Source organism: Sabethes cyaneus, chromosome 3, assembly GCF_943734655.1.
Source record: "Sabethes cyaneus chromosome 3, idSabCyanKW18_F2, whole genome shotgun sequence".
Classification (NCBI taxonomy): domain Eukaryota; kingdom Metazoa; phylum Arthropoda; class Insecta; order Diptera; family Culicidae; genus Sabethes; species Sabethes cyaneus.
In genome coordinates this window covers 158,291,735-158,318,671 of record NC_071355.1, presented here as the reverse complement: position 1 = coordinate 158,318,671, position 26,937 = coordinate 158,291,735, and the positions used below count along the sequence as shown (strand labels likewise).

Genomic DNA, 26,937 nt, shown 5'->3' with positions numbered 1-26,937 from the left:
TTATTTAGTGGCAATTCAACTTTTCGGAAGCAAAAAACACATTAAAAACCTAGCGAACGCACTACTCGCTGGCTAAAAGGTAGTGCGGTTAGCTGATTAGCGGTGCCCACCTCAGCACATTCGGTTTGGTTCTCTCGAATCAGGAACTTTAATCTATCATTGGCAGTTATCAAAACAGTTTTTTTGTTTTTCTTTCAGTTCTTTTAATAAACGTTCAGTTATTTTCAATAAACGATAAAGTTTGGAAGAAGTGATACAACGAAAAGTAGCCTCCCAAAGCCAAGTGGAATGGACTAATTGAAACAGCATGAGCTATTCCAGCTTTACGCTGAGCGACAGCAGCGAGAGGAAAAGTAACAGAAGATCTATTTTAAGTGGTAAATACAATTCATCATAGCAATATAATATAATAGTAAACATTATGCATATTTCACTAGGAAACCCCCAGCTTAATACGCACGGAATTACGGTAGCTCATGGTACAGGCAAATAATTCATAATATTACAATAAAACAGTAAAAGTTTTGGGTTAGGAAGACTGGGTTAACAGATTAATGTGCATCTGTGTATCTGTAAGCCCACGCATGATTTTTCATAGATTGCAGTACGGCAAACGAGACAGTCGAGCGCGAATAGCTATGGCAGATAATGCACAATGTATTCTGTTTTTTGTTACGAACCTTGAACGTACGTAATTCTGCTCGAGTTTTGCCCTTCACGATAGTTTTGCTCAGGTTCAGTTTTTTAGCCACGTCTCGAATGGAGGAGTTTGGTTTCCGGCCCTTAACACTATACGGACGATACGGACAGTCAGTTGTTTTTCGAACCGTTTTATGACAAGAGAAACCGTAGAATTCAACGGAATTTTTTAACGAAATTTCATGGTCAGGGTCAATATCCTCCGTAGCTCCGTGTACCTAATAGTAAAAGCGGTTTTTTCCTTATTGGGTACATTCTTTTACTACCTATAGTAAATACAAAGAAAATATATATTGAATTGCTTTATTTTCAAACAATTTATGAAATCAGGTCTCTGGCAGTGGTTGTGTGTGAACATAATCTCGAAGCTAATGTTTATTATTACAACTAAGACGATGTCATTTATAGGTAGATTCCTCTCCTGACTTAAGATGTTATCAGTCCATTGTAGTTTCACTTTAACTTAAAATTAGCGTAGTTCCCCTTTTCTAATCCTAGTTTTTCTTGCTTGTGTGTGTTTTTATAGTAACTACATAACTTAAAATAAATAATATTACGTTCTTTCTATTAATACCTTTACACTATACATACATAGGAATTATTTCCGAATGCGTCGAAACTCTAACCGTATACCGTAAAGTCGTTTATTCCGTTTTCGTAATAGCTATGCTCGTTAACCATATTTCGTTGTTCACTTAAAGCACACGGGTCCCACTTGGAACCCAAAAGCCTGCTGAGGTTCGCCGTAGTCAACCGGATAGAAATCTATAATCGGCAAATACTGCAACTTTTGAGTGCGAATTTCGAAGACCGTTTCACTCTTGCTCTTTCCCGTTTTACATCCATCCACCAATATATTCGGGCGCAGTTTGGTGTTCTCGAAGCCAATGTCGATTTCATTATCACCCATGAACCGTATTGCATTGTCGTGATTGTCTTCTTCCGTGCTATACCAAGCAACACTATTCATGCAGGTGTACGTGAAATTCTGATATGCGCCCTGGGAAAGCAACCGCAGGAATGTCATCTGTACAATTCCGACCGTTTCATATGATATCTAAAAAAAAATGGATACAGTCAGCCTCAATCCAAAATCGTTAAAAAATATCATTCATACCCTGAATCCTCCCCTAAGGTTTGAATACCAATCGGTCTTGTCGTTCTCCTTTCGCCAGGGAATATTCGGCATCTGAGAACTGTGCAGATCGGAGAAGACGCATGTTTCTCCTTCCGCTGTCATATTGCAGAACACATAAACCGCGTCGTCCGCCATTCCCAGATTCGGATCGATCCAGTACCAACCTGTTCGGTAAGTGTATAAGTCAGGAAGAAAGGGTTCCGTCTCTCTGATTTATCTACTTACCATCCTTAAACTGCGGATGACCGTAGTGTAAATCCCGGCAAGTTCTACCTGGATTTTCTCGAGTTCCAACAGGCTTCCTCATTCGATCCAACTCCTGCCGCATTGAGTATATTGAGCTGTACATATCCAAGAATTTCGGACCTAAATCGTCTTTGACCTTTTTCTTCTTTTTTTTCTTCTTGGGTTCAATTTTAAGAAGTTCCTCATCAAAGTCATCTTCTTCATCTGGAATTTCATCGACTTCTCGTTTCATTCGATCTTCACCTTTTGTCATAGAAAGTTCTCCCATTCTGAATAGCAGCTCGGGTGGAATCAATGGTGCTTCGGCTGGAGGCCCCGGTGGTCCAGGGGGACCTGGAGGGCCAGGTTCTCCCCTTAATCCTGCTACTCCTTCGGATCCTTTCGGTCCCAATCCACCCTCAACACCTGGAGGACCTTGTGGGCCATCGTTACCTTTTAAACCAATTAGGCCCAGGGGACCCAGTGGTCCTTTTGGACCTTCTAGCCCAGGATTGCCTTTTGTTCCTTTATCGCCCTTTTCTCCAGAGTCTCCCTTTAATCCCACCATACCCAGTTCTCCACGGTGGCCTTTTGGACCTCTTTTGCCACGATCACCTTTCTGTCCTCGGGCGCCTGTTTCACCTGTTTGACCGGCAGGGCCGGTTTCTCCTGATTTTCCAATAGGGCCTATTTCACCCTGAAATATTTATGTTGTTTAACTCAATTTTTGTACTAATAAAATAAACTTACTGAAGGCCCAGGTGAACCTCTCAATCCTGGTAATCCCTGTGCTCCAGGCATACCTTGAGGACCAGGTAAACCAACATTTCCTATCGGTCCTGGTAACCCTCGGTCTCCCTTTTCACCAGGTAAACCTGTAGTTCCTTGCAAACCAGCTGCTCCCTCAGGTCCCATCTTACCGGGAGGTCCAACCTCACCAGGTGGCCCTGGTGGGCCAGCTTCCCCTGTTAGACCAGGTTCGCCTTGTTTTCCATCATCACCATCTTTGCCGGTTTCACCTTTGGGACCGACAACACCGGGCTCGCCAGGATTACCAGGGAAACCTGGAGCGCCAACTGTTCCTTTGGGTCCTTCTGGTCCAGCGGGTCCTCGTTTTCCCGGTGGACCTGGAGCACCGCTTTTACCTTCCTCTCCTTTCGGACCGACAGCTCCTTTCTCACCCTCTTTTCCTTCGGGACCAAGTAAACCAGGTGGTCCCTGTGGTCCAGGCTCTCCAGCAAGTCCTGCATTTACGAGTATTAAAACTAGCGTATGTTATAATTTCAATTATTATATACCTTGAGCTCCAGGAGCACCAAGAGCTCCCGGGGCTCCTTCTGCTCCTCGGGTTCCTCTTCTGCCGGGTTCGCCAGGTGGTCCCACAGGGCCAGCCGGTCCGACTGGGCCGTCATCACCGCGCCCTCCTTTTATTCCTGGAGGACCAGGCATTCCTTGTGGGCCTGCTGGTCCTGGCGAGCCTGGTAGCCCTGTTGGGCCGTCCTCTCCTTTACTACCAGCACGACCCATTTCTCCAGGCGGTCCTTTCTCTCCAGGAGGCCCAACAGCGCCAGGCTCTCCGCGACTTCCTTGAATACCCGGTGAACCAACCGGTCCCTGTGTTTCAATAAATTCATGAAGTTCGTCTTTTTAGACTGTATAGCCACATTGACTTACCGCTTCTCCTTGTGCACCCTTGAAACCTTTTTCTCCGGGTGGACCTATGTCACCTTTATCTCCGTCTTCGCCAGGGGGACCTTGAGGTCCTGGTGGACCAGTCAAACCACGCTGGCCGGGGAGGCCATCACGGCCAATAGGTCCCATTAGTCCCATTTCACCTCGTTCGCCCTTCAACCCAACGGCTCCAGCAGGACCAGGAGGACCTCGACGACCTTCGGGTCCCGGAGGACCTTCTTTTCCTGGCTCCCCTGGTTGACCTTTATCGCCGACCGGCCCTTGAAGACCTGGTACACCAATTTCACCTTTCAACCCGGGAAGGCCCTGCAAAAATTGATAAATTATTATGTTCAAGGGTACATTCTAATACGCCACCCAATGTAATTCTTACAGGCATTCCCATCATTCCTCGCTCTCCGGGAAATCCTGGCAAACCTTGTCCGCCTGGAGGTCCATTTTTACCAGGGGGCCCGGGTGGTCCCACTTGTCCTTCTTTGCCAGTGTCGCCAGGAACTCCTGGTTCTCCAGGCATGCCAGGCAAACCCGGTATACCAGGCTCACCTACGGGTCCTGGCTCTCCGTTCGGTCCTTGAGGTCCAATAACGCCGGGAGCTCCGGGTGGCCCAGAATTTCCATTTTCACCCTGTTGGAATAGGAATGTACGTAAATCAACCCACAAAGCTACTTTGCTTTAATGCTTTATAGCATTACCGCTGGTCCACGCTCTCCAGGTGTTCCTTGTGGTCCGTCTTTTCCATTGATACCGGGAGGACCGGGTAGTCCAATGTATCCTCGGGGTCCTTCTAGTCCTTGAGTACCCATTTCGCCTTGTGCTCCCGGGGCCCCAGGTTGGCCGGTGTCTCCCTTTGGTCCAGGTATTCCATCAGCTCCTCTGCGCCCGCGAGGCCCTCGAAAACCTCTAGGACCCACTTCACCTCGTTCACCTTGCAATCCAGGGTTTCCCTGAATAATAAAGTTGCTTAAATATTGTTTGGTTGATGCGTTCTATTTGTTCCTTACTCGTTCTCCTTTATCGCCTGCCAAGCCAATAATACCCACTGTACCCTTGTCTCCTTTATCACCAGGTGGACCGGCGTAGCCAGGGAACCCTTGAACACCCTGTTTGCCTTTGTCACCAGACAAACCCATCATTCCTGGCTCCCCACGAGGTCCTTCAAATCCCTTTGGACCTTCTGGCCCTTCAATTCCGCTAGCACCTTGCTGTCCAGCTGCACCTCTTTCCCCGGGCGGTCCCATATCACCTTTTTCTCCGTCATGACCCCTTTCACCTTTGTCTCCTTTATCGCCGGGTGATCCTCTATCTCCATCATCTCCCTTAGGACCCCTATTACCGGGAAAGCCAATGGAGCCCTAATCAATCAGAAAGTGTTAAATTCATCCTCTAAAGCAAAATATTTGATTCTGTTACCTGAACGCCCTGAGGACCAATATCTCCTTTAGGTCCTACAATGCCTGGATTACCTTCGCGTCCAGGGGATCCATCTGCACCTGGTAATCCCGGGAGGCCCGGTTTGCCATGAGGACCTTGAATTCCGGGTGGTCCCATATTCCCCTGCGGCCCGGGAGCTCCTACCGGTCCAATAGGACCTGCCTGGCCTGGGGCGCCAGGTTGACCTTGAGGCCCAGGATTTCCCTTTACTCCTGGCAAACCTTCCGTTCCCGGTAACCCAGGGTTTCCAGTTGGGCCAGGAAATCCTCGTGGTCCCGTAAAACCACGTGGACCTAATTCTCCCGGCAATCCTATTTGATAAAACGAAAACTTGTTATGTAACGTAAGTAAAATGAATGTATTGTTAATATTTATACCTGGTAGTCCAGGTGGACCGTCCTCGCCTTGAATGCCGTCATGTCCCTGAGAACCTTTTTCTCCCACATTACCAATCCTGCCTCGGTCGCCCTTTTCTCCGGGGAATCCCGGAAGTCCGACGCTACCTGGTTCTCCCTTCAATCCTTGCAAGCCGACTGATCCACGTTCACCGTCTCTTCCGGCCCTACCTCTTCTTCCCTCGCGTCCTGCCAATCCCATTGGACCACGCAACCCTCGAGGTCCCTAAAATTATTGACCTGTTTCAATCCTCCTGCATATTTTACTTTTTTCCACTTACCGGCTCGCCGATTTCACCAATCTCTCCCTTCATACCTTCCGGCCCAGGTGGTCCCACGGTTCCTGGAACGCCTGTCAAACCCATAGGACCGTCTGCTCCACGCATAGCCATCATATGCTGTGAAAGCATTTGACGAAACGCTTCAGCTTGAGTATCTGGTCCCTTTTCATTAGTGGTTTGACTCAAAGGAACCATAAATACATGCCCGGGAGGACCTGAAGGACCGTTTTGTCCCGGCAAACCATCTCGGCCTGGTTCGCCCCTAGGACCGGGTTCCCCAGGTGGACCTCTCGGACCAACAATTGTACGTATTACAATTCCAGTGCGGTTGGATGATGGAAAGGAAATTGAGGTGTCCTATAATTGAGGGAGATTTTGACTATTTTAAATAACAAGTTCATTGTGATGTCTTAATACTTCATATACTGCATCAGTTTCGGGCTGAACTTCATCGGGCGGTTTTTCTCCTTTGGATTGACCACTATTCACAGCGGAGGAATCATATTCTGGATCAGGGAGCGGCAGAATAGGTCGTCTTCCATACTGATCGTATCCATCAACTGTTCTATTGATCGTGCTTTGAACTCTATTGACAGTACTTCCCTGGGTGCTTGAACTTTCATGTAGGTGCCCAACTGGTTTGGCTTCGCCCTCCAGTTCTAAATTATTGTAATAGTCTTCATCACCGCCAATGATGTCTAGTCCATCAACATCCCCAGTTAAATCTGTAAACTCTCGATGGGCACCATGTTGTTGGTTACTGGAAGAAGCAGCTGTAGCAAAACTTTGTATTTGGTTTCTTGCAGCGTCAAAACTGTACTGGAATGACCCTGATGTCGTACTATTGGTTCTAGATGCAATCTGACTAGTATTGTTTTGCGCACCAAATGACGTGGACCCCACTTCAAACCCAGTCCAACCGATGCAATTTGGAGCGTACTTAGTACATAGTTGATACGCTTCATCGGGTGTGCTTGAAAGCATAAATAGTTGAATGTCACCCTGAAAGAGTAAATGATTTTATGCAAACATGAATAACTAATAATAGCAAACACTTACTGTAAAAAACCCGTCGTCCTCGTTGAGCTGCATGCCAGTTAATATCAGACCATCGTTCGCTATGTTAGACTTCGTACCGCGACTTAGCGACCGTGTAATCTGCGTGTCACAGTCCAATATTAATGTAACGGAATCACCCTTAACACTGACGCCCAATCGATGCCACCGTTCATCATCTATACTAGCTCCGAAGCTGATCAAACTTTCCTCTTCTGGCATGCCGTTAGTATCCTGATAGTACAGTGCAACCTCCATTCCAACCATCAACATGAGAACCTCTTCGGAATCGGACGAATACACCGTAAACAGAGGCACTCGGACCAGATTCGGTGAAGCTCTCAGAACGACCAGCATGGAAAAATTTGTGGGAAATTCATCGGGAAAAATCTGCGCCGTACCCATGCTTAGCACTGTGTTCTGATTTAGGTTGTAGGCTGCCGCCGGGTACGTCTGGTACTCGTTGCGGGTCTCATTGCACATGCCAGCAACCGGCGTTACCCCGGATGGCAGTTTCGGTATGCCGAACTCTTCAATCAGATCCACCAATCCATCTGAAATAGAAACGATACATGGAATTTACCGATTGCGTCAAAATACGTTTTAATAAATTTTTGGTTTTTTTTTAAATTTATAGAATTTAACATAATATTAACATAATATTTTGAATGATCTGATTTCATTCCTGCTCTAGCTTCCTGCTTAAATAAATACTCTTCATGGTTTATAGGTTAAAAGAAAACCTGGACCGAAAACCCGTCTGTCAAATTTACATAATAATTGAAGAAGCACTCATCTCAAAAACTGACAAGAATTGATCTTCAGTCCAACGTCTATCTCTCGTAAATCCGGTGTACGTGATACACCTTAAGGTTTTTGTTTACGCAACTTTTGCGCAACTAGGAAAGACAGCAGATGTTTTTCCAGACACCCTTCCACGGAAATTTCCTGGTTGACGTTCCGGTTGTAGTGAATTCCATTCTTAGCTGTCTGCCAAAGGCCCTTGAAAGCATGGTACATGATTCGCTCTACCAATCTGTCAAGTCCATAATATCTGCAGAACAACACGGCTTCATGAAAAACCGTTCGACCACTACAAACTTGCTAAGCTATGTATCGACTATTGTGGATAAAATCGAAAAACGGCAACAAATCGATGCTGTGTATGGTGATTTTGCCAAGGCGTTTGACAAGGTTCCACACACTCTGGCGGTTAAGAAGTTTAGGAGAATGGGACTACCCGAGTGGCTGACAGAATTGATTCTGTCCTATCTGACGGGGCGTAGCTCAACGGTGAGAGTTGGCGGGGAGCGCTCTACTCCGTTCCAGATTCAGTCTGGAGTTCCTCAAGGCAATGTCTTGGGACCTTTGCTGTTCGTTCTTTTCATCAACGATCTTTGCGGAAAAGTGAAATCGCCGAGACTGTTATACGCTGATGACCTCAAATTTTACCGTGTAATCACAACACTAACAGACTGCTGTACGGTCCAAATGGACATTAACGCGCTCATTGAATGATGTAGATTGAACGGGATGAAAGCTAACGTCAACAAATGTTTGCATAATCTCATTCACGAGGGTACGTGCGCCGATTGTTTTTGATTACATTATGGAGACAACAAGCTTAGGCAAACAGTCTGTACGGGTCGACGTGAAGTAGTAGATGTGAAATAATGCTGTACATAGTGTACGGGTACCATGCTTCCCATGTGTAAGAAGTAAGATCTGATCTGTAGAGTGGACAGAGGACGTTCCAACGAGTGCTTAGATAAGTAGTTGTTTCTCTGTTTGTTTTTTAGGCTGGACTGATGTGTGGCGATGTCTTTCTTGTGTGCTGTCCGTTTTAAACCTTACACAGTCGCAGACTTAGCTGGCCCATCGGGAGGCTGACTCGGTTAATAATACAGTGTACAATTTTATACAATTGAATGTACTTTTAAAATATAGTTTATTAATTAGTATATGACTGCGATACATAAACAAGTGCCACTATAATAGATATTCCATATATATATATATATATATATATATATATATATATATATATATATATATATATATATATATATATATATATATATATATATATATATATATATATTGTATATTCATATTACTCATTATTTAATACATTTACATATACATTCTTAAAAGGGAGGGAAGGGAGCATCAGGGTATCGAATGAATCAAAGACTGGATGAGGGATGTGGTAACCAGCCCAAGTCATATAAGGTCGGAGAGGATTTTGACGCGCCCTTCTAGCACACAAATCATCACGCAAGATAAGTTTGCACGGCGAAGTTATGTATCTAGAAACCGAAGGTCTATGCTGGAAGGAGTGTCTTATATTCCCGTGGAATCATATAAGCGACATTGCTTATAGATCCACCCAACCCCTTTTGGTCCTTAACGAACAGCATTGACATGAAAGTTACTGGGTAGATAAATTCGATACTGCAGTAATTCTACTTGCATACAATGGGAAACCCTTGAGGTGATGGTGGCTATCCCCATACATACATACATACATACATTATGGAGACAACAAGCTTAGGCGTTGTGAAGGACTTGAGGATTCTCATCGACAGCAAACTGAAATTTGTGGAACATATCTATGCCGTTACGGCTAAGGCATATGCAATGTTAGGTTTTCTGAGAAGGAACATCAATTTCTTTGTAGATGTTTATAGCTTCAGAATACTTTACTGCTCGCTCGTACGCAGTGTTCTCGAATATGGAGTGCAAGTTTGGGCACCATATCACGCTGTTCACGTCAGCAGACTCGAACGAGTACAAAAGCAGTTCATCCGATACGCTTTGCAGAATCTTAATTGGAGAGACCGAACAAACCTGCCACCATATGTAAACCGGTGCATGCTGATCAACCTACCGACGCTGGAAAGTAGACGAATTCTCCTCCAACGTATGATAATATTCGACGTGTTAGCAGATCACATTGAATGTCCAGCTATTCTTGAGAAACTACGATTCAACGCACCGTCACGAGTGAAGCGCCAATCTGAGCTCTTTCGACGATCGACTCACCGCACGGCCTACGGAAATAACAACCCGCTGGAAGTTTGTTGTAGTCGTTTCAAAGAAGTTTATTATTTGCTTGATTTTGGGATGTCAAAAAATGTGTTTAGATTAAGGATTAGCGGTTATTAGTACTAACAAATAAAAAATAAAATAAAAATTGTTGCTTTACAAACCACAAGTAACGATAACCTCCCAAACCAGATATTGCTTAGAGAACTTCACCAATTTGATATGCTTGAAAATTTCTACCGCCTCTCAACTTTCTGATGCCGTATAAAACTCCTGCTCACGAAGCTGTTTAAGTTTGGCTTGACGTAGGTTTCGTCAGGGATGTGTCCAAAAAGTTGAATCTATCCAAGTCCTACCAAGGGAGAGACAGCATACGTACAAAGTGCAGAAGGCTCCAAATCGTGACGAACGGAAAAATGCGATGGGAAAGTCACGGGCCCGGAAACAGTACACCCAGCTGCTGACGAAGCTTAATTGTCTCATCATGGAAGATGACATTTACGTCAAGGCGGACTTCCAGCAGCTTCCAGGACTACTGTTCTTCACCGTCTAGCACAAGTTTGATGTTCCGAAGGAACTAAGGAAGCAGAAATTTTCAAAGTTTGCCAATAAATACATGATTTGGTAAGCGATCTGCTCATGTGGCAAACGGAGTGCGCCGTTTGTGACTACCGGGACTGTAAACGGGCAGATCTACATTAAGGAGTGTCTACAGAATCGTCTGCTTCCTCTGTTGATGCAACATGAGGACCCTACGATCTTCTGGCCGGATCTAGCTTCGAGCCACTATTCAAAAGTTGTCCTGGAATGGTACGAAGCCAACGGGGTTACTTTCGTACCCAATAACATGAACCACCCCCATTGCACAGGAACTAAGGCTCATCGAAATATACTGGACTATTATGAAGCAGGCACTATGGAAGCATCCCAAGGAGATCAAATCTGAGGAAGTCATGAAGAAAAAGTGGGTTCTGTAAACAAGAATGTTTACGAAATTAGCGCGCATGTATTTGTGTAGGATGACACGACAAATGTCCTGCAAAAATTTCTGCTCTGCTGGTCATGTAAGTTTTTCCGGCTGCAGAATAACGACAATTTGCTGCATGAGTTATTTTTAAACGATTACTTGAAATTTTTTCTTCGTCGCACGAAAAAAAGAGGGAAATTTGACTACCAGGAATTCTTTAATGAAAAAAAGCATTCAAATAGATCTCAGCCTACTTTTATTGATCGCGCATAATAGCCAACAAACTAAAATATTACGGAATAGCTAATTTTACACTGTATCATAAAAAACATTGATATATTTAATAATTTATATTGGATAAAACGGGAATAGACAATTACGACGAAGCAGCAACAGACCTTATACGCGCTCAAAACACTTTATTTCTCGTTACTACAAAGCATTCTTGAGTACGCTCCTTCAATTTGGTGCATGTATCAGCTAACATATCTCGCGTAACTTTTCAAAAGAACCTAAGTAACAATGAGAGATTCTCTTTGTGCTTCTTCTCTTTCGGTTGCCACGGCGATGCAAATGCACTTTAAAACATCGACCTTGCATAAATCGGTTGCTGGTGTCACTAGCTAACTACCTAATCGTCAAGAAAACTTTTGTTGAAATGCATTAAGGGGGGACCCTAGTCTGGACAGTCGCAAAAATCGAATTTTATTTTTTTGCATTTTCGAGACGCTTACAACTTCAGAAATGTCATGCCAAAAGGATTTTCTAATATCTGATCCCGTTGAAAACTTACAGCAAATATTGAGGAGTCACCTCAAGGGAAGTCCATTGCGTTACGTAGCCGATTTTTGATTTCTCAATTTTTCAATTTTTTATCAGCTTTTAATTGGCGATTTTTGATGAAAAAACACTTTTCTTTTGGAAAAGTAGCCGCCATTTTGGTAATTTTTCGAATTTTCAAAAACCGCTACGTAACAATTTAGGTATTAATCTAAAGCTTCAAAATCATCCTCGTAATCCGTTCTGCGATACTCCGTTGGTTCCCGGAACGTACCGCCAGCAAGGAACTATTTTCTAGAGGGCATTCACGCGCCCACCTACCACCAGCATAATACCGTGGACCCCCGTTCGTTTGACCGTTTTTACTCTGAACACTTTTTAATTTGAACCCCGTTGGTTTGCACGACGTGCAAATTAAAAATGGTTCAAATGTCATTCTCAATATGACATCATTTGCTTATGCAGATAATGCATAAACACGATTTGTTTGTACTAATCTAACATGCTTAATCTGTTTCACTTTGCGTTTTCCCAACGATTATGGTAGAAATCTGGTCGGATAATGAAATATTCGCTGCTTGCAACTGCCAACTGATTCAAACCACAAAAACAATAACAAAGAGTATGGCAACCAGTTCACACAGGCTCCAGCATATTTAGGGTTACCAGTTGTTCAAATTAAAAACTAACCCCGTTAGTTTGCATGAGGAATCGTTCAAACGAACGGGGGTCCACTGTAATCACTATTCTGGTATCCAAAAATAACCAATAACCAAAATACCCCAACACTTAACTATAATTCTAGCATCTGAGAAAAATTTACGAAAATCTATAATTTTTCGGTCTTTCAGAGAAGGAGTCCCCCTTAATGTCGTCGTAATAATCGAAAGAGAGGAAGACCAAAGAGAGTCTCTCAATGTTACTTAGGTCCTTTTGAAAAGTTACGCGAGATATGTTCTCTCAATAGACCGAGTATAGAAAGTTTTTGCGATTCGCTTTACGCAATCTTCCGTAGAACGATCCAAATAATCTTCCTAACTATTTAGACTGGTGCCAGTAGATCAAGCTGGAAGCTGGAACCTCTGTCAGTTAGCTGTAGTTATGAGCAGCGAATGTTTGTCTTCGACATAATTAAAGGAACCACCGATTGTTCTGCAATACTGGAGTAGGTTTCTTTTAACGTACCCCAGCGACGTCTCCGGTGTACGTCAATGCTGGTCATTCCTCACCATCGAACTTACTTTGGCCATTATAACCTGTGTTCGATTCTTGCCTCCGCGAAGATTACTTCGACTGTCAGTTGACGAGAACAGTCTTCTAGAATAGAATAAGATCAAACTGTGTTCAGTCTGTACGATATTAATCGAAGGCGGTGCAACAATAAACTAAAATTAACTTAAATTTAGGATATGCTTGGATTACCAACTTCAGCGCCTCGTTCGGTATCCCGTCAGGACTAGGAGCTTTCTTCGTGTTTAAGCCCCTGGCAACCGCAATGAACTCGTCATTCGTGACCGGAATGAGGATGTCATTTGTTTGAACGTGCACATACTCTCGTTAGGATGTTGATCAGCTCATTAGAGTTAAGTTCGAGCGATTGCTCTCTGTGCTGAGTGCTTCCACGAATAGGTCTTTATCGAAGGCATTCACCTTCCACGTCCGACCGGTCAACCTTAGCCGTCGCGACGATGGTTTCCGTCGATCAATCTTGACCGTATAGCTTGATGGTCACTATACGCGTGCTCTTCGCACACTCTCCAGCCCATGTTGGCTAACAACGTTGGGCCGCAGAAAGTAATATCGATGATCGCTTGTTGTACCCCTCTGCAGAAGGTACAAAAGAAGCCATCGTTTGCTAGATTTACGTCCAGCTTAGACAAAGTCTACAGTAAGCTTTGCCTCCTAAAATGCTTATTATCTCACTCAACCGGTTTGGAGCCCCTGAGCTCCTAGGTAAGCTTATTTAGTATCCGGTCGTACTACTCTGGTGTCCTCCTAGACGAAGCGCAATAGCTGCAGATATAGACGCCATTGCACAGTGGGGCGACTCCATACAAATGCTGGCCAAGCAAAAAATCTCTTTAAATCAAGGATAATATGTGGTTCTTAAGTAATTTGGGGGTGCTGAGCCCGAATTTCAGGTTTATTTTGCATTAGAACGTATATTTTTTGTGTTAGGGAGAATTTTCAACTATTTTTCAAGTATTTTTAAGTTTAATAACGTATAAGAAATGAGGGTCATTTGGAAAACTATTGCAGATGGATTTTTATAGGATAAAACATTATATAAAACAATACAAAGCAAGTATGAGCTTTAATAATCAACACAAAATCCATATAAAGTTAATATTAATCAAAAATCAAAACTTTTCCCCTTATTAGTTTTCTTAATCTTCTTTATCTCCATCTTCTTTTTCTTCTTCTTCTTCTCCTTCTGCAGAATCACTCGCTTCACGTTTCGTCTTCAATAGTAATATAGCGTTCTCGGAAAGATTTTTCCAATTACATTTTTCCGTTTCGAAGAAGCTATAAGCTTTATCCGGAGAAATAAGAAGACGAATAATTCTATCACGATTTGTATTTTCACACTCATTTTTCCATGTAAAATATTTTCTTGTATTTTTATCACTATTTTTAGCTCAAAGCAATAACCTTATTTTCGTGAGGGTCAATACCGGTGTAATGGCTAGCATTCACGCCTCTCGCACCAAGAACCGTGGTTCAATTCCCAACCCCGCAGAAGTCACGAATGACCCGAGTTGTTAAAGTGACTATAATTAAACAAAGAAAAACTTATTTTTGTGCTTCTCCTGTCATTCGTTCTATCAGCAATATAGTTGTCTAGATTCATTTCTGACCGCGAATTCAAATTCTTTGCATTGCAGTGGACGTAGTCTACGAGGACTATACCCTGACATAAAGGTTTTTGGTATACAAACAATAAGTTTCGAATTTTTCTGAAATAATGTGTTCAAGAACGTGCTATAAGGAAATTTCTCAACCTTTTAATTAATTTCATATCTATACCCGTGATTTCAGAACTAATACCAGGGTTGGTATAAGATCTTCAAGCTGTATTTCCTTCATTACTATGACTGTATCCTCCTGATTTCCTCCAACCTCTAAAATCTAGTCAATATGCAATATGAACCATACATTCGAAGCAGGTTATCCAACCATGTAAAGGAGATATCCCATAATTAAGATATCCTACGTTTACTTTGAGTGTTTGTATTTTATCTATATTGTTGAATTCTGATATAATAGCCTTACAAGCGCAACATCTGTGCTCTGCGCTACTGTGCGCTAAATGAGTCTATATACATTTGAAAGCTCATATTTTACGCTAACTTTTACCGGTAGTGTCAATAGTGGCGAACCTTGGCTTCAAAACTTTTAAGCGCGTTTTACGCGAAAATATGGCACTTTTTCAGTGAAAATTAAAATTGTGGCATACTATGATAAAATTACTGCAAACTCAATTAATGGGCTTTATTCAGAACTATTTTTTGAAGAACTTTTCCTTAGACACTGTTGAAATTCGAGCTACCATTAGACCTCTAGCGTGTTTTGAAATATTGGGTCATTTTTCAAAAAAACACTAAAACATGCTGGGATAGCATACTTTCAAGATTCATAGAAAATTCAAATTTTGTCATATTGATCTAAAATTTTGGATTTGAATACTTCAATAGTATAGAATCACAGGAAAAATACAACGGAGAGTCGAAATGAACTTTCATTTTTTGGCTGCCGGCCAGTGATTCCCCACTGTGCATTGATTACAGCAATCCCGTATCCTTCTTGGTCATTCGATACCACCTCTTAAATGGGGTGCCTGTCCATTACCGTTAACGCTACAAATCGACCCTTGTCCGTCGCTCAGTTAACGTTGCCACGAGGGACACGGTAGGGGTCTGCGATAATGGCAATATAGCATTTCGTCTCGGCGTCTCAACCGCTTAGTTGGTCTCGAGGTACGATGCTGGTCTAATAAGTCGTCGTATGTTAGAATCTCGGCTAGGCTGTGCTGCTACATAGAGTCAGCAGGATTGTTGCACTAGCCCCGTAACTGTCCTATATTCTAATAGCCGGCTGTGAAGTCTGTCGATAAAGAAGGGTCAAGTTATTAAGGACGTTTATACCCATGGCTTTGCTTTGTTTAGACCATTATTGCATTTCGCACAATATTTATTTATTTATTTGTTTGTACATCAACAGGACTTGTGGCCCAAATGATAATTTAACCTAAAAACTACGCGCTATTGAAAAAAAGCGATTTTCAGCACGTTACGACTGACGTCAAATTCGAAGCTGGAGTAAAAGCGGTTAAAGTGGCGTTAGAGACCGGTAATCGTGCTGAAGCTGCTGTAGTTAGTCCGTCGATTCGGCACGTGTAAAAAGTGGCTATTGCGCAATGTACGACTCCGGACGTGAATATCAAGGTTTTGCAATATATACGGGCAATCCACCTGTGAGGTCAATAAATCGGAGACAATTGTTGCTCTATTTACATCGCGACGAACATGAAAGGGGTCTAGGTCGATGAGCCTACAGCGTTGTTCGTAGCTTGGCAGCTGGAAAGGGTTATTCCACGGAAATCTCCGAAGAGCAAAACGAATGAATCTCCGCTGCACTGACTCGATTCGGCCAACTCAATTTTGATAGTATGGGCTCCAAACTGGGGCACAGTATTCAAGGTTGGAGCGGACTAATGCACAATAAAGAGCTTTCAAGCAGTAAACATCGTTGAAGTTCTTGCCGATGCGCATAATGAAGCCAAGGTTTCTGCAGGCTTTGTCCACGATGTACGCGATGTGCTGTTTGAATGTAAGTTTAGAGTCGAGCAGTATCCCCAGATCCTTGACGCTGTTTTCACGACGTATTGCGTATTTGACAGCTTGTAGTCAAAAGCGAACGGGCTCAGCTTTCTGGAAAATGTGATGACTTCACACTTGTTGGGGTTAAGCAGCATTCGGTTGTCGACACACCATTTGTCAAAGGTCGATAGTTCCTCCTGAAGGAGCGGCGTCGGATAGATTTTCGACTTTTGAGTATAACTTAAGGTCGTCAGCAAACAAGAATCGCGGACCTTTAAGCAGGTAGTTGACGTCATTGAAGTAGATAAGGAATGTTAAAGAACCAAAATGGCTGCCTTGTGGTATTCCAGAATGAGCAGTGAACGATCCAGAGAGACTGCCCTCAATGTTCACCTTTAAGTGGCGATCGGATAAGTATGAACGGAACCAACGCAGCAACGGACCACCTATGCCAAGTTTAGCCAGTTTAGCAATAGCGATTTGGTGGTTCAATTTGTCGAAAGCTGCGGAAAGATCAGTGTAAATGACATCTGTTTGCGACCGAGCATCGAAACTATTTACAGCAGTCCCCCGAATAACGCGGTTTCGAATAAGGACGTTTCCATTAAGGACGGTCTCGAGTGATTCCATTAACGCGGTCGAACGTCCTTATTGGAGTCTATGTAGCATATGGGAATTGACCTAATTGGTTCCAACATGGAATAACTCGTGATCCTGGCCTAATAGACGGCTGGTGTCTTGGACAAAGTTATTCAGTACATCAACGGGTTTTCATCGGATTATAGTATTGTGGAATTGTCTCACAACGTGGCGCTAGCGTATATGTAATCTTCTTAAGCAGGCTGTATCACGCGCTGCTGACTATATAGCAAGTTGCGGTCTTCGAGAAGGTTATTCATATGATTGCGACCTTCAAGAAGGGATGGAAAATATTGCAGAATTGCCTCACTACGTGGCGCTGGCATATATGTAATCTTCTTAAGCAGGCTGCATCTTGCGCTGCTGATTGTCTGGAAAGTTGCGATCTTCGGGAAGGTTATTCATATGACTGCCAGCTTAAAGATGGTATGAAAAATATTGCAGAATTGCTTCACTACGTGGCGCTAGTGTATATGTAACATTCTTATCCCTCTAACGGGCAACATCGTAAAAAAGATGCGATCGAGCAATTGATTACTTTATCATGAAAACACATTCAAAAGAAGCTCGAGTGTTGGCTTTCATGGGAAAATATTTATCTGGAGGACCGCTAGGTATGAAATAGTCCAATTACTCGTTTTAGTTTTTCATGCCTAACGCTCTACCCAAATATTTTTTCAGTTCAAATATATCACAAAATTGAAAAAAAAGCTTGCGAAGTACTCATAGGAAAAATTTGAGATAGAACATTTTGTTCTAGATGTCCTTTTTCTTCAAACGTAAAAACGGGAATATTTGCACCATAACTTTTTCGGAATTTTTCGGAATTCTTATTTTGGAAAGATAATAACTTCTGAACGCATGGTCAGAATGTTGTGATATTAGTATCAACATGTCAGGAAATCTGTTCTGAACATATTTCTCATTTTGCCAATTCAAGACAAATTTCGTATGTGGCTCTGGCGCTCTAAAAGCGAAGGTCGACTACAGACGGTCTTACCCGTTAGAGAGTTAACCAGGCTATCTTTTGCCCTGCAGGCTATCTAAAAAGTTGCGGTCTTCGGGAAGGTTATTCATATGACTGAGGCCTTCAAGAAGGGATGGAAAATATTACAGATTTGCCTCACTACGTGGCGCTAGCGCTAGCATATATGTAATCTTCTTAAGCAGGCTGTATCACGCGCTGTTGACTGTATACCAAGTTGCGGTCTTCGAGAAGGTTATTCAAATGACGCTGGGATTTTTCTGGCCATTTAGAAAGTAGCATTTACGGATAGATGGTAGACTAACCCGTTGGATTATTTTTGCGAGGACTGTGGGGGATATACGAGTTTCTTCTAAAAAAAGCATGCTGAACATAATAGCATAAACATAAGGGTCAGCATTGATTTGCAATTGTGAAGCCCCACCTCCGGACACGCCGGCGTTCGTGGTTACCGTTAAACCACTAGTATCAAACTGGTTCATCTCTAGCAAGATGCTTTCCAGAATGAGTCGAAAATTTTTGGTTTGTTAGGTTTCAACAAAACTTTAAGTACTGTACAAAATTTTGTATTTAATTTTTAATATATGGAAAAATAAACACTGGTTTTTTTCTTTTTTGTTTAATTATTGAAGGTCTGATGTTATTATCTTTTTCTAGCCCCCCTCTTCAAAAAAAATTCCAGTCCAGGACACCCAAGTAGCACACTTTTGTCACTTCTGGTTGCTGCAACCTATTTATGACTGAAATCAGTCATTATTCGGTTACCACAACTAGTTTATAACAACTGTGCTAGTAGGGCATAAACTTTTTTACAAATTTGTATAATCTTTATTAAACTTATTATTAGAATGTGAATTGGTTGCATGGTTTTAACAGATATTTTGTATTCACTCCAGCGCAATATAAAGCCTTCACAAGAAGATTACATATACACTAGCGCCACGTAGTGAGACAATTCTGCAATAACTTTTTCGAAGACCGCAACTTGCTAGATATCCAGCAGCGCGAGATACAGCCTGCCTAAGCGGATTAAATGTACACTAGCGCCACGTAGTGAGACAATTCTGCAATATTTTCCATACCATCTTTAAGGTGGCAGTCATATGAGTAACCTTCCCGAAGACCACAACTTTCCAGACAGTCAACAGCGCAAAATACAGCCTATACAAGAATATTACATATATGCTAGCGCCACGTAGTGAGATAATTCTGCAATATTTTAAATCCCTTCTTGATGGTCGCAGTCATATGAATAGCCTTCTCGAAGACCGCAACTTGCTAGATAGTCAGCAGCGTGAGATACAGCCTGCATAAGAGGATTACGTATATGCTAGCGCCACGTAGTGAGGCAATTCTGCACTTTTTTCCATTTCTTGAAGATCTCAGTCATATGGATAACCTTCTCGAAGACCGCAGCTTGCTATATAGTCAGCAGCGCGAGATACAGCCTCCATAAGAAGATTGCATATATGCTAGCGCCACATAGTGAGGTAATTCTGCAATATTTTCCATCCCTGCTTGAAGGTCGCAGTCATATGAATAACCTTCCCGAAGACCGCAACTTGCTAGATAGTCAGCAGCGTGAGATACAGCCTGCATAAGAGGATTACATATACACTAGCGCCACGTAGTGAGTCAGTTCTGCGCTTTTTTCCACGCCATCTTGAAGGTGGCAGTCATTTGAGCAACCTTCCCGAAGGCCGCAACTTTCTAGATAGCCTGCAGCGCGAGATACAGCCTATACAAAAATATTACATATACGCTAGCGCCACGTAGTGAGACAATTCCGCAATACTATAATCTACTGAAAACCCGTTGATGTACTGAACAACTTTGTCGAAGACACCAACCGTCTATACGGTCAGGATCACGAGTTATTCCATGTTGGAACCAATTAAGTCAATTCCCATATGCTACATAGACTCCATTAACACGGTTTCCATTAACGCGGTCCCTATTAGTGTCCTTATTGGGGGGATTACTGTATCACGTAGGATGTGAGAGTCAAGAGATTGGTAGTCGTGGAGCGCTTGGGCATAAATCCATGTTGGTTATCAGAGAGGTACGGTTTGAAAAATGTAAATACTGGTTCAAACAGGGCGAGCTCAAACAGTTTCGAAATTGAGTTTAGAGCAGAAATTCCTCGATAGTTATCTGCGTTTTTCCTATTTCCCTTTTTATGCCCAGGGAACATGTAGGCCGATTTCCATGCTGAGGGAAAGACACCTGAGTTAACGGATTTCAGCTTATCCGTTATTCAGATGGCTCATTGGAGCAGCGATAGCGTGGATGCATTTTTTCAGGAACACTGGTGGTATACCGTCCGGACTACGTCTGATTCTGATGTCGCTTGCTTAGTTGGTTGACTTTGACCACATTTGGAAGTTATTTGAGTTCATTTCATGAAAGGCAAATAAGTTTTTCATACTGTGTAATACGCTTTTGCCATGATTTTAGGGGATAATAGGGCAAAATGAATATCTTCCCAGGGTCTGCACAAGATGGGACTATCACCAATCGATTTCTTGGATTTTTTTTACAAAGTATTAGGTATCTTATAAGATTCAAAACCAGCGGCTTCTAATTATTGGGATTACGAGCTTTTTTACCCATTGTGCGTTGGTAGTAATTTGGTACTGCTAGTTTAATAAACAATAAGCAATACAAGTTGTGTTTCACAACTGGGGGCAATCGCCTACTTTGCGCTAAGTCATAATTTACATTGTTTTTTTATACTGTTCGAATCCTGGAATTTTGATTAGAATGGATTCGAGGTGTAAACTATTGAAGAAGAAATGACGCCTTCAAGTAGAAATAACCATCACCAGGACTTGATAGAAAAGTGATCAACCATAGTCTGATATTCAAAACAAACGAACATAAAACTGCCGTTCTACCCATATATCCGTAAAATCTGTTCTGGAAATGCTCATCTAGTTTTTTTTTCTTTAAATTACCGAAAACATGTTGATAATTACGTAACAAATAGATTCTACTTTATTAGGATGTAATATATATCAAACTACAAACTTTGAACCAAATGATTGTCAGGATCCTACGGGTAATTTAAGCAGGAAAAACTAATCAGCAAGTTTCAGAATTTAAGAACAGAAAATAAGTATAAATAAGTATAAGTATTTGACAACATTTACAACAATAATGAGGCGTATCCATTAGTAAAACATAATGGAAGCACACGGTATTTCACAAGCAATAATCAGACAAACCTGTGTTGCGCACATGCAACACTATGCTTACCTTTGCTCGGGGCACCCTGACATCCGCCGAGTATGCCAACGGTTATCACCAGAAATAATAAACTAAGACTAAGTTGTTCCACCGGCAAACTCGGTTTCGATAGAAATTTTCTTTGCTGCCGATGTATCAATCGTAATTTAAACATTTTCACTAACTGCATACAAATTTTTGAAAGCCGTAGCTTTTTGCTCGATCTGCTGTTGTTGTAGATTTAGATTTGTTTTTCACATCATGCGATTTCTCCTCCCGCGTCGAATGATATCACTGTAACAACCAAAAAAATAATTGTAGAACTTGACTTTTCTAGTCTTGCCTCTTATCAAGCACGGTAACAGCTAAATCATGTCACTGGGGCACTTTTGAAACATTTTTTCCCCGTTTTGCTTTCTTCAAGCCGTTTTAGGGGCACTAAACTGATGCGTGACGTCGTTGTTTCATTTCCATTTGGTCACAAACTTTTTCGCTCTTATCTCTAATGCTGCGCTTGTTAATTTCAATCCGGCTGGACCGGTTATTTTTCTAAGCAATATATGCTATCGCAAGAATTTCACCAATGCATGCGCAGCTTGCCAGTCCGCGGGCAGAAATTTGGTTTTGATAACACATGAACTTTCTGGAGGAAGTTAACGATTAGAAAATTGCTTCTAAATTGAAATATATTTACAATAAATTAGTAATATCACATATTAACTTTAAAAATACGCCATTAAACTGATAACTACAAGCTACTTTTTAGATTTTTAGTATAATTTGATAAATAATTCACTAGACTTGCAAATTTTTAATTCACCAATTCAATATTAGGATTAAGCTAAGTCCCACTATATGTTTCAGGTTTATTTCACTATCGTTGTTCAATTTTCTAACCAGTCAAGTTTATTTGCAGCTATAACAATTGTGGAGCACTACATTCAACAATTTTCACTGATTCTTCATTTAACTGAACTTACTTTTCACGTTGTTCTGTACATTTACGAGGTTAGCTCTCGGAAAGCCAATCACAGACTGGCTTACACTAAGCACATGTGCACAAATTTCAAGACTTTTTAAATGTTCCGCCAGTCCTGCTGGCGCGAGAATTGAGCGACTCGGCAAGTGGGCGCACGCAGATTCTAGCACACTGAGCAAACATGAGTAAGGCAATGGTCAATTGCACGAAGAATTGTAATTTTTTCTTAATACCGAAAACCACTCTGTTAAGTGCATTATTTGTGTAAAAATTCAGTTCTTCAACGCATTGATCCAATTTATAATTACTCATATTCATAAAAGTGATAGTTCAAAAGTTGCTTCAACAGAACATTGGTCTACTGTGAAAAAAAAATCGACAATGTAACGCAAATCGAAAACCACATTTCTCTCCTACTGGCTTGATGAGTGAGAAATTGATTCTACTGTGACGAACCTAGCTGAAGAATTCTAATACGTTTTGCATTGCTCAGTTAGTGGAAGCTGGTAAAAGACACGATGGAAAAGCTATTCAAAAAGATTCCGCAATGCCTGAAGTGCAGGCACAATGAAACAACGATCTGTAATGTGTGCAAACTGTCGCGATCTTTTGCCACATTTCGATTAATGGATCTTAATTGACATCACAGATGGTACACCCGGGACTGCTTGTACCATGTATGGTGTCATGCAGTTTGAAATGATGTGTGCTAGAGATAAGCGGTCAGAGCTAGAAAATGTTGTAGCAAAATAACGCAGCGAGACATAATCTTCTTTACCTGTTGATCATTTGATAGTCCGACAGACTCAACCAGAATATTATAATATCAGCAATATCCTAAAGTAAATATAGACACAAAAATGTTTTGTAGAACGGGTTTGGAATAAATTTTTTTGACACTACCTACATGTGAATTGGATACTCGCGGGTTATAGTTGGACAGTTACACATCTATATAAAATAAAATTCAATTCTGTTCAAGAACTGATTTCTTATTAATACCACCACAGCCACAATAAGGACTCGTGGAAATAATTTTAAATATTGCTATTCATAGAATATTTCAAATTATTTTCTTGTCTGTAGTAACATTTGGATAATATTCGACATTTACTGCAAATACTTTTCGACCAGGCCAACTATAAAGTATTGCCGCGAAGACGATTATACGAAATGAATCTTGTGTGAATAAATTATTCAATTTTTGCGAAAATATGATTCTAAAAGCTCTTCACGATGATACTGGAAATAGATTGCGTGGTGATGGCAGACGTTTTTTAAGGCAGTCGAAACGGCGAAAGCTGGCAGACGTTTTCATGCATACGAAATTGTCGAAGAAATGCCTGACTTGGACGGCCATCTGTACCTCTGGTTTGAAAAGCAATATTTTCTTTGGAACCGAGGCCGGTAGGACCGGCAATAAGAAAGTTTATATGAACGAGTGGCTGGAAAAATATCTATGGGCCTTCCTAAAGCAACACGAATGTTCCATGCTGTTTTGGCCGGATTTCACATCCTGCCTTTACGGAACAATGGTCATCCTGCCAACAACGTGTAGGTGGTGTACAAAGAGAAGAACCCTCCCAACACTGCGGAGCTCCACCGAAATGAGAATTATTCAACGTTTAAGTTGAAAATTCGGAATTTGGTGTTAAGAGTGATCTAGTTTGAGCACCAGATGTTTCGCAGATCTGCAAAGGCACCCTGCCCTTCGTAATCCGAGTGGCTACCACTGGTACCACTGTCTGGCGTCGTCTAGCTATCCTCTAGCTTCCACCTGCTCAACCTGTTATAGTGTTGTCCCACTACTGTGAAGTTGGTGGGATTGTCACTGTTCACTACCGTGGATTAATTTTTGCTACATTGACTGTGAGACCTGTTGCCTGTGAGCTCTCGGCGAGGTCATCTAACTTGCTCTGCATATCGATTCGGGATTGTGCAAGCAAGACAATGTCGTCGGCTAGGTCGCAGTCATTTAGCTGCCCCATCGTTAGACGATTCCAAGTCAATACTCGATTTGATCTACTGTCACTCGCTCCAACTAATATCTCATCCATAACGATGTGAAACAGAAGCAGTGATAAAATGCAGTCCTGTTTCACACAAGCAGTAACCCTTATAAAGTCAGACCTGACGCCATTGGGCCATTGGACCTTGCACGAGAACGCTTCGCATTGAACCTCGAAGAGATGGACTAGCTTACCTGGAAATCCTTTACAGCTAAGTGCAACCCAGATGTTTTCGTGGGTTATCACTTTTCCGAACTCAACGAACACCAGTAGGAGAGTGTCCAGCAATTTATTGATCCACTCCAATATAATGCGGAACTTTGTGATATAGTCTACACATGATCGGCTACCACGGAACGCAGCTTACTGCCGCCGGAGAGTAGCGTAGATCATCTCCTGGATCCAGTTGAGGATTAGCTCACAAAGTACTTTCAGAGTTGTGGTTTCCCGTATATTGCTGAATAGCTGAGGCATCATCTGGGCTGGCAAGGAGGGGTCAGCTTTGAGCATCTCGGTTGAAATGTAGTCTACCTCTGACGCTCTATTGGATTTCATACTTTTGATTGCTACTTGAATTTCATACAGTGATGATGCCTTCAGGGTTGGGTTGGTGTCATACGCTGCTGGCAACTCGGAAGAGTTGTTCAAAATGTTCAGTCTTTGGCTTAAATTGTTATGTACGGTCAGTCAGTAACTAACCGGCTCTGTAGTTTAGCGGCAGCTTAGTATTCATCCTGGCATCACTAAGGCGACGAGAAATATCGTACAACAAACGGATATTACCATTGGCGGCGGTGGTTTCTTCTTCTTCGACTAGGAAGTTAGTGCAGGCTCTCTCGTCCCAACTACAAGCTGGTTTAATACCCCGCTGTAGTTCGACATATTATTGACGGACAGCTGTCTTAGTCGCTCTGGTATGCGCTCGCTCAATGCAGGTTTTCGCCTTTTCCCGGTCGTCGATTATCCTCCAAGTCTCATCCAATATATACTCCCTCCGTCTGCTGCGCACTTTGCCGAGGGCAGAGCCGGCGTTACACCGTCATGCCAGAAGGGTATTGGATTGAAAGGCCACTGTGATACTTTTAATGATCGTCTTTTCGGGCAGTCGTCGATTGCTGTACACAGTTTACGAACTGCTTATACCCATTGATGAAGTTGAGCTAGACAGTTGTACCGATTTGGTACTACATGGTTATTTGGTTATTTTAATCAATGATTTTTTTGGGATTTGGTGTATGGAGTAAGAAAGAAACTTTCGCAGAAGTTATGCCTAGATAAAACAAGAACCTCGCAATTGCAGAGCAGATGCGCTGAGCTTTCAAGGTCAGAGTTACAAAATCGGAAGGTGTCTGTGTTATCCGATATTTTTTAAATGATAAAGAGCGGGACTGTGTCCAGTTAGGAGTCCCCTGATTGTATTTAGCTCACTGTTTAACTGTTTAGGGTTGTACTCAGATGTTTTGGCAGAACCCTTAAGTCGTATATTTAACAAATCTTTTGAATAAAGAAAATTTCCGGCGATTTGGAAGCAATCTTACATGTTCCCAGTATTCAAAAGCGGTGACCGGCAAAATATTAGAAATTATCGTGGCATAACTAGCCTCTCCGCATTGTGTAAGGTTTTTGAAATAATTGTAAGCGCTGTTGTTCTTGCTCATACAAAAAGCTACATTTTCTTCGATCAGCATGGATTTATGCCAGGACGATCCGTTTGCACTAATCTTTTGCATTTTACGTCGACGTGCATCTCGCATATGGAACAGAAATCTCAAATCGACGTATCTTACACGGATCTGAAGGCTGCGTTTGACCGCATAGATCATCGAATACTTTTACGGAAACTCTCCCGGCTCGGTGCATCGGAACATTTCGTCGAATGGTTAAGTTCCTACTTGAGCGATCGAACGCTACGTGTACAGCTTAACTCATGTTTTACCTCCGCATTCGTCAACAAATCGGGTGTACCTCAGGGCAGTAACATGGGCCCTTTGCTCTTCTCGTTGTACTTCAACGACGTAACCTTACTTGTGGGCGATGGATGTAAATTAATGTACGCGGACGATTTAAAATTATATCTCGCCATTCGGTCCATCGAAGACTGCTGTAATTTGCAAAAGCTGCTGAATATTTTCGTTAACTGGTGTCGTAAGCTTACCTGCTCATCGTAAGCATGGCAAAGTGTCAGGTCATGACATTCCACCGAACTGTCAGCCCAATATTGTTCGAGTACAACATTGATGGTCATATACTCAAGAGAGCTGATAAGGTCAACGACCTGGGCGTTGTTCTTGACTCTAAACTCAGTTTTAACGTTAATCGCTCGACTTTCATTTCCAAAGCAACCCGGCAGCTCGGTTGTATATCCAAAATCGGACGGGATTTTAAGGATCCATACTGTTTGAAAGCCCTGTATTGCTCTCTGGTTAGACCGCAACTGGAAAATGCATGCCTGGTTTGGTCTCCTTATCAACTCGCCTGGACCCTGAGAGTTGAACGAGTGCAGAAGAGATTCATTCGCTTAGTACTACGTGATCTTCTTTGGCGTGATCCTGTGAACCTTCCAT

The 26,937-nt window shown here is 42.3% G+C and overlaps 1 protein-coding gene across 1 annotated transcript; it reads right to left on the bottom strand.

Moving 5' to 3' along the window:
• Positions 1 to 1,390: 1,390 nt before the first annotated feature.
• Positions 1,391 to 26,937, bottom strand: LOC128740324 (collagen alpha-1(XI) chain-like). Its single transcript, XM_053835862.1, is given in 16 exon segments — positions 1,391 to 1,756; positions 1,817 to 2,001; positions 2,063 to 2,759; positions 2,813 to 3,676; positions 3,737 to 4,060; positions 4,128 to 4,379; positions 4,448 to 4,699; positions 4,757 to 5,107; positions 5,166 to 5,497; positions 5,564 to 5,807; positions 5,863 to 6,219; positions 6,280 to 6,864; positions 6,922 to 7,472; positions 21,416 to 21,530; positions 26,529 to 26,855; positions 26,902 to 26,937. Coding segments are annotated over 16 exon segments (5,838 nt in total).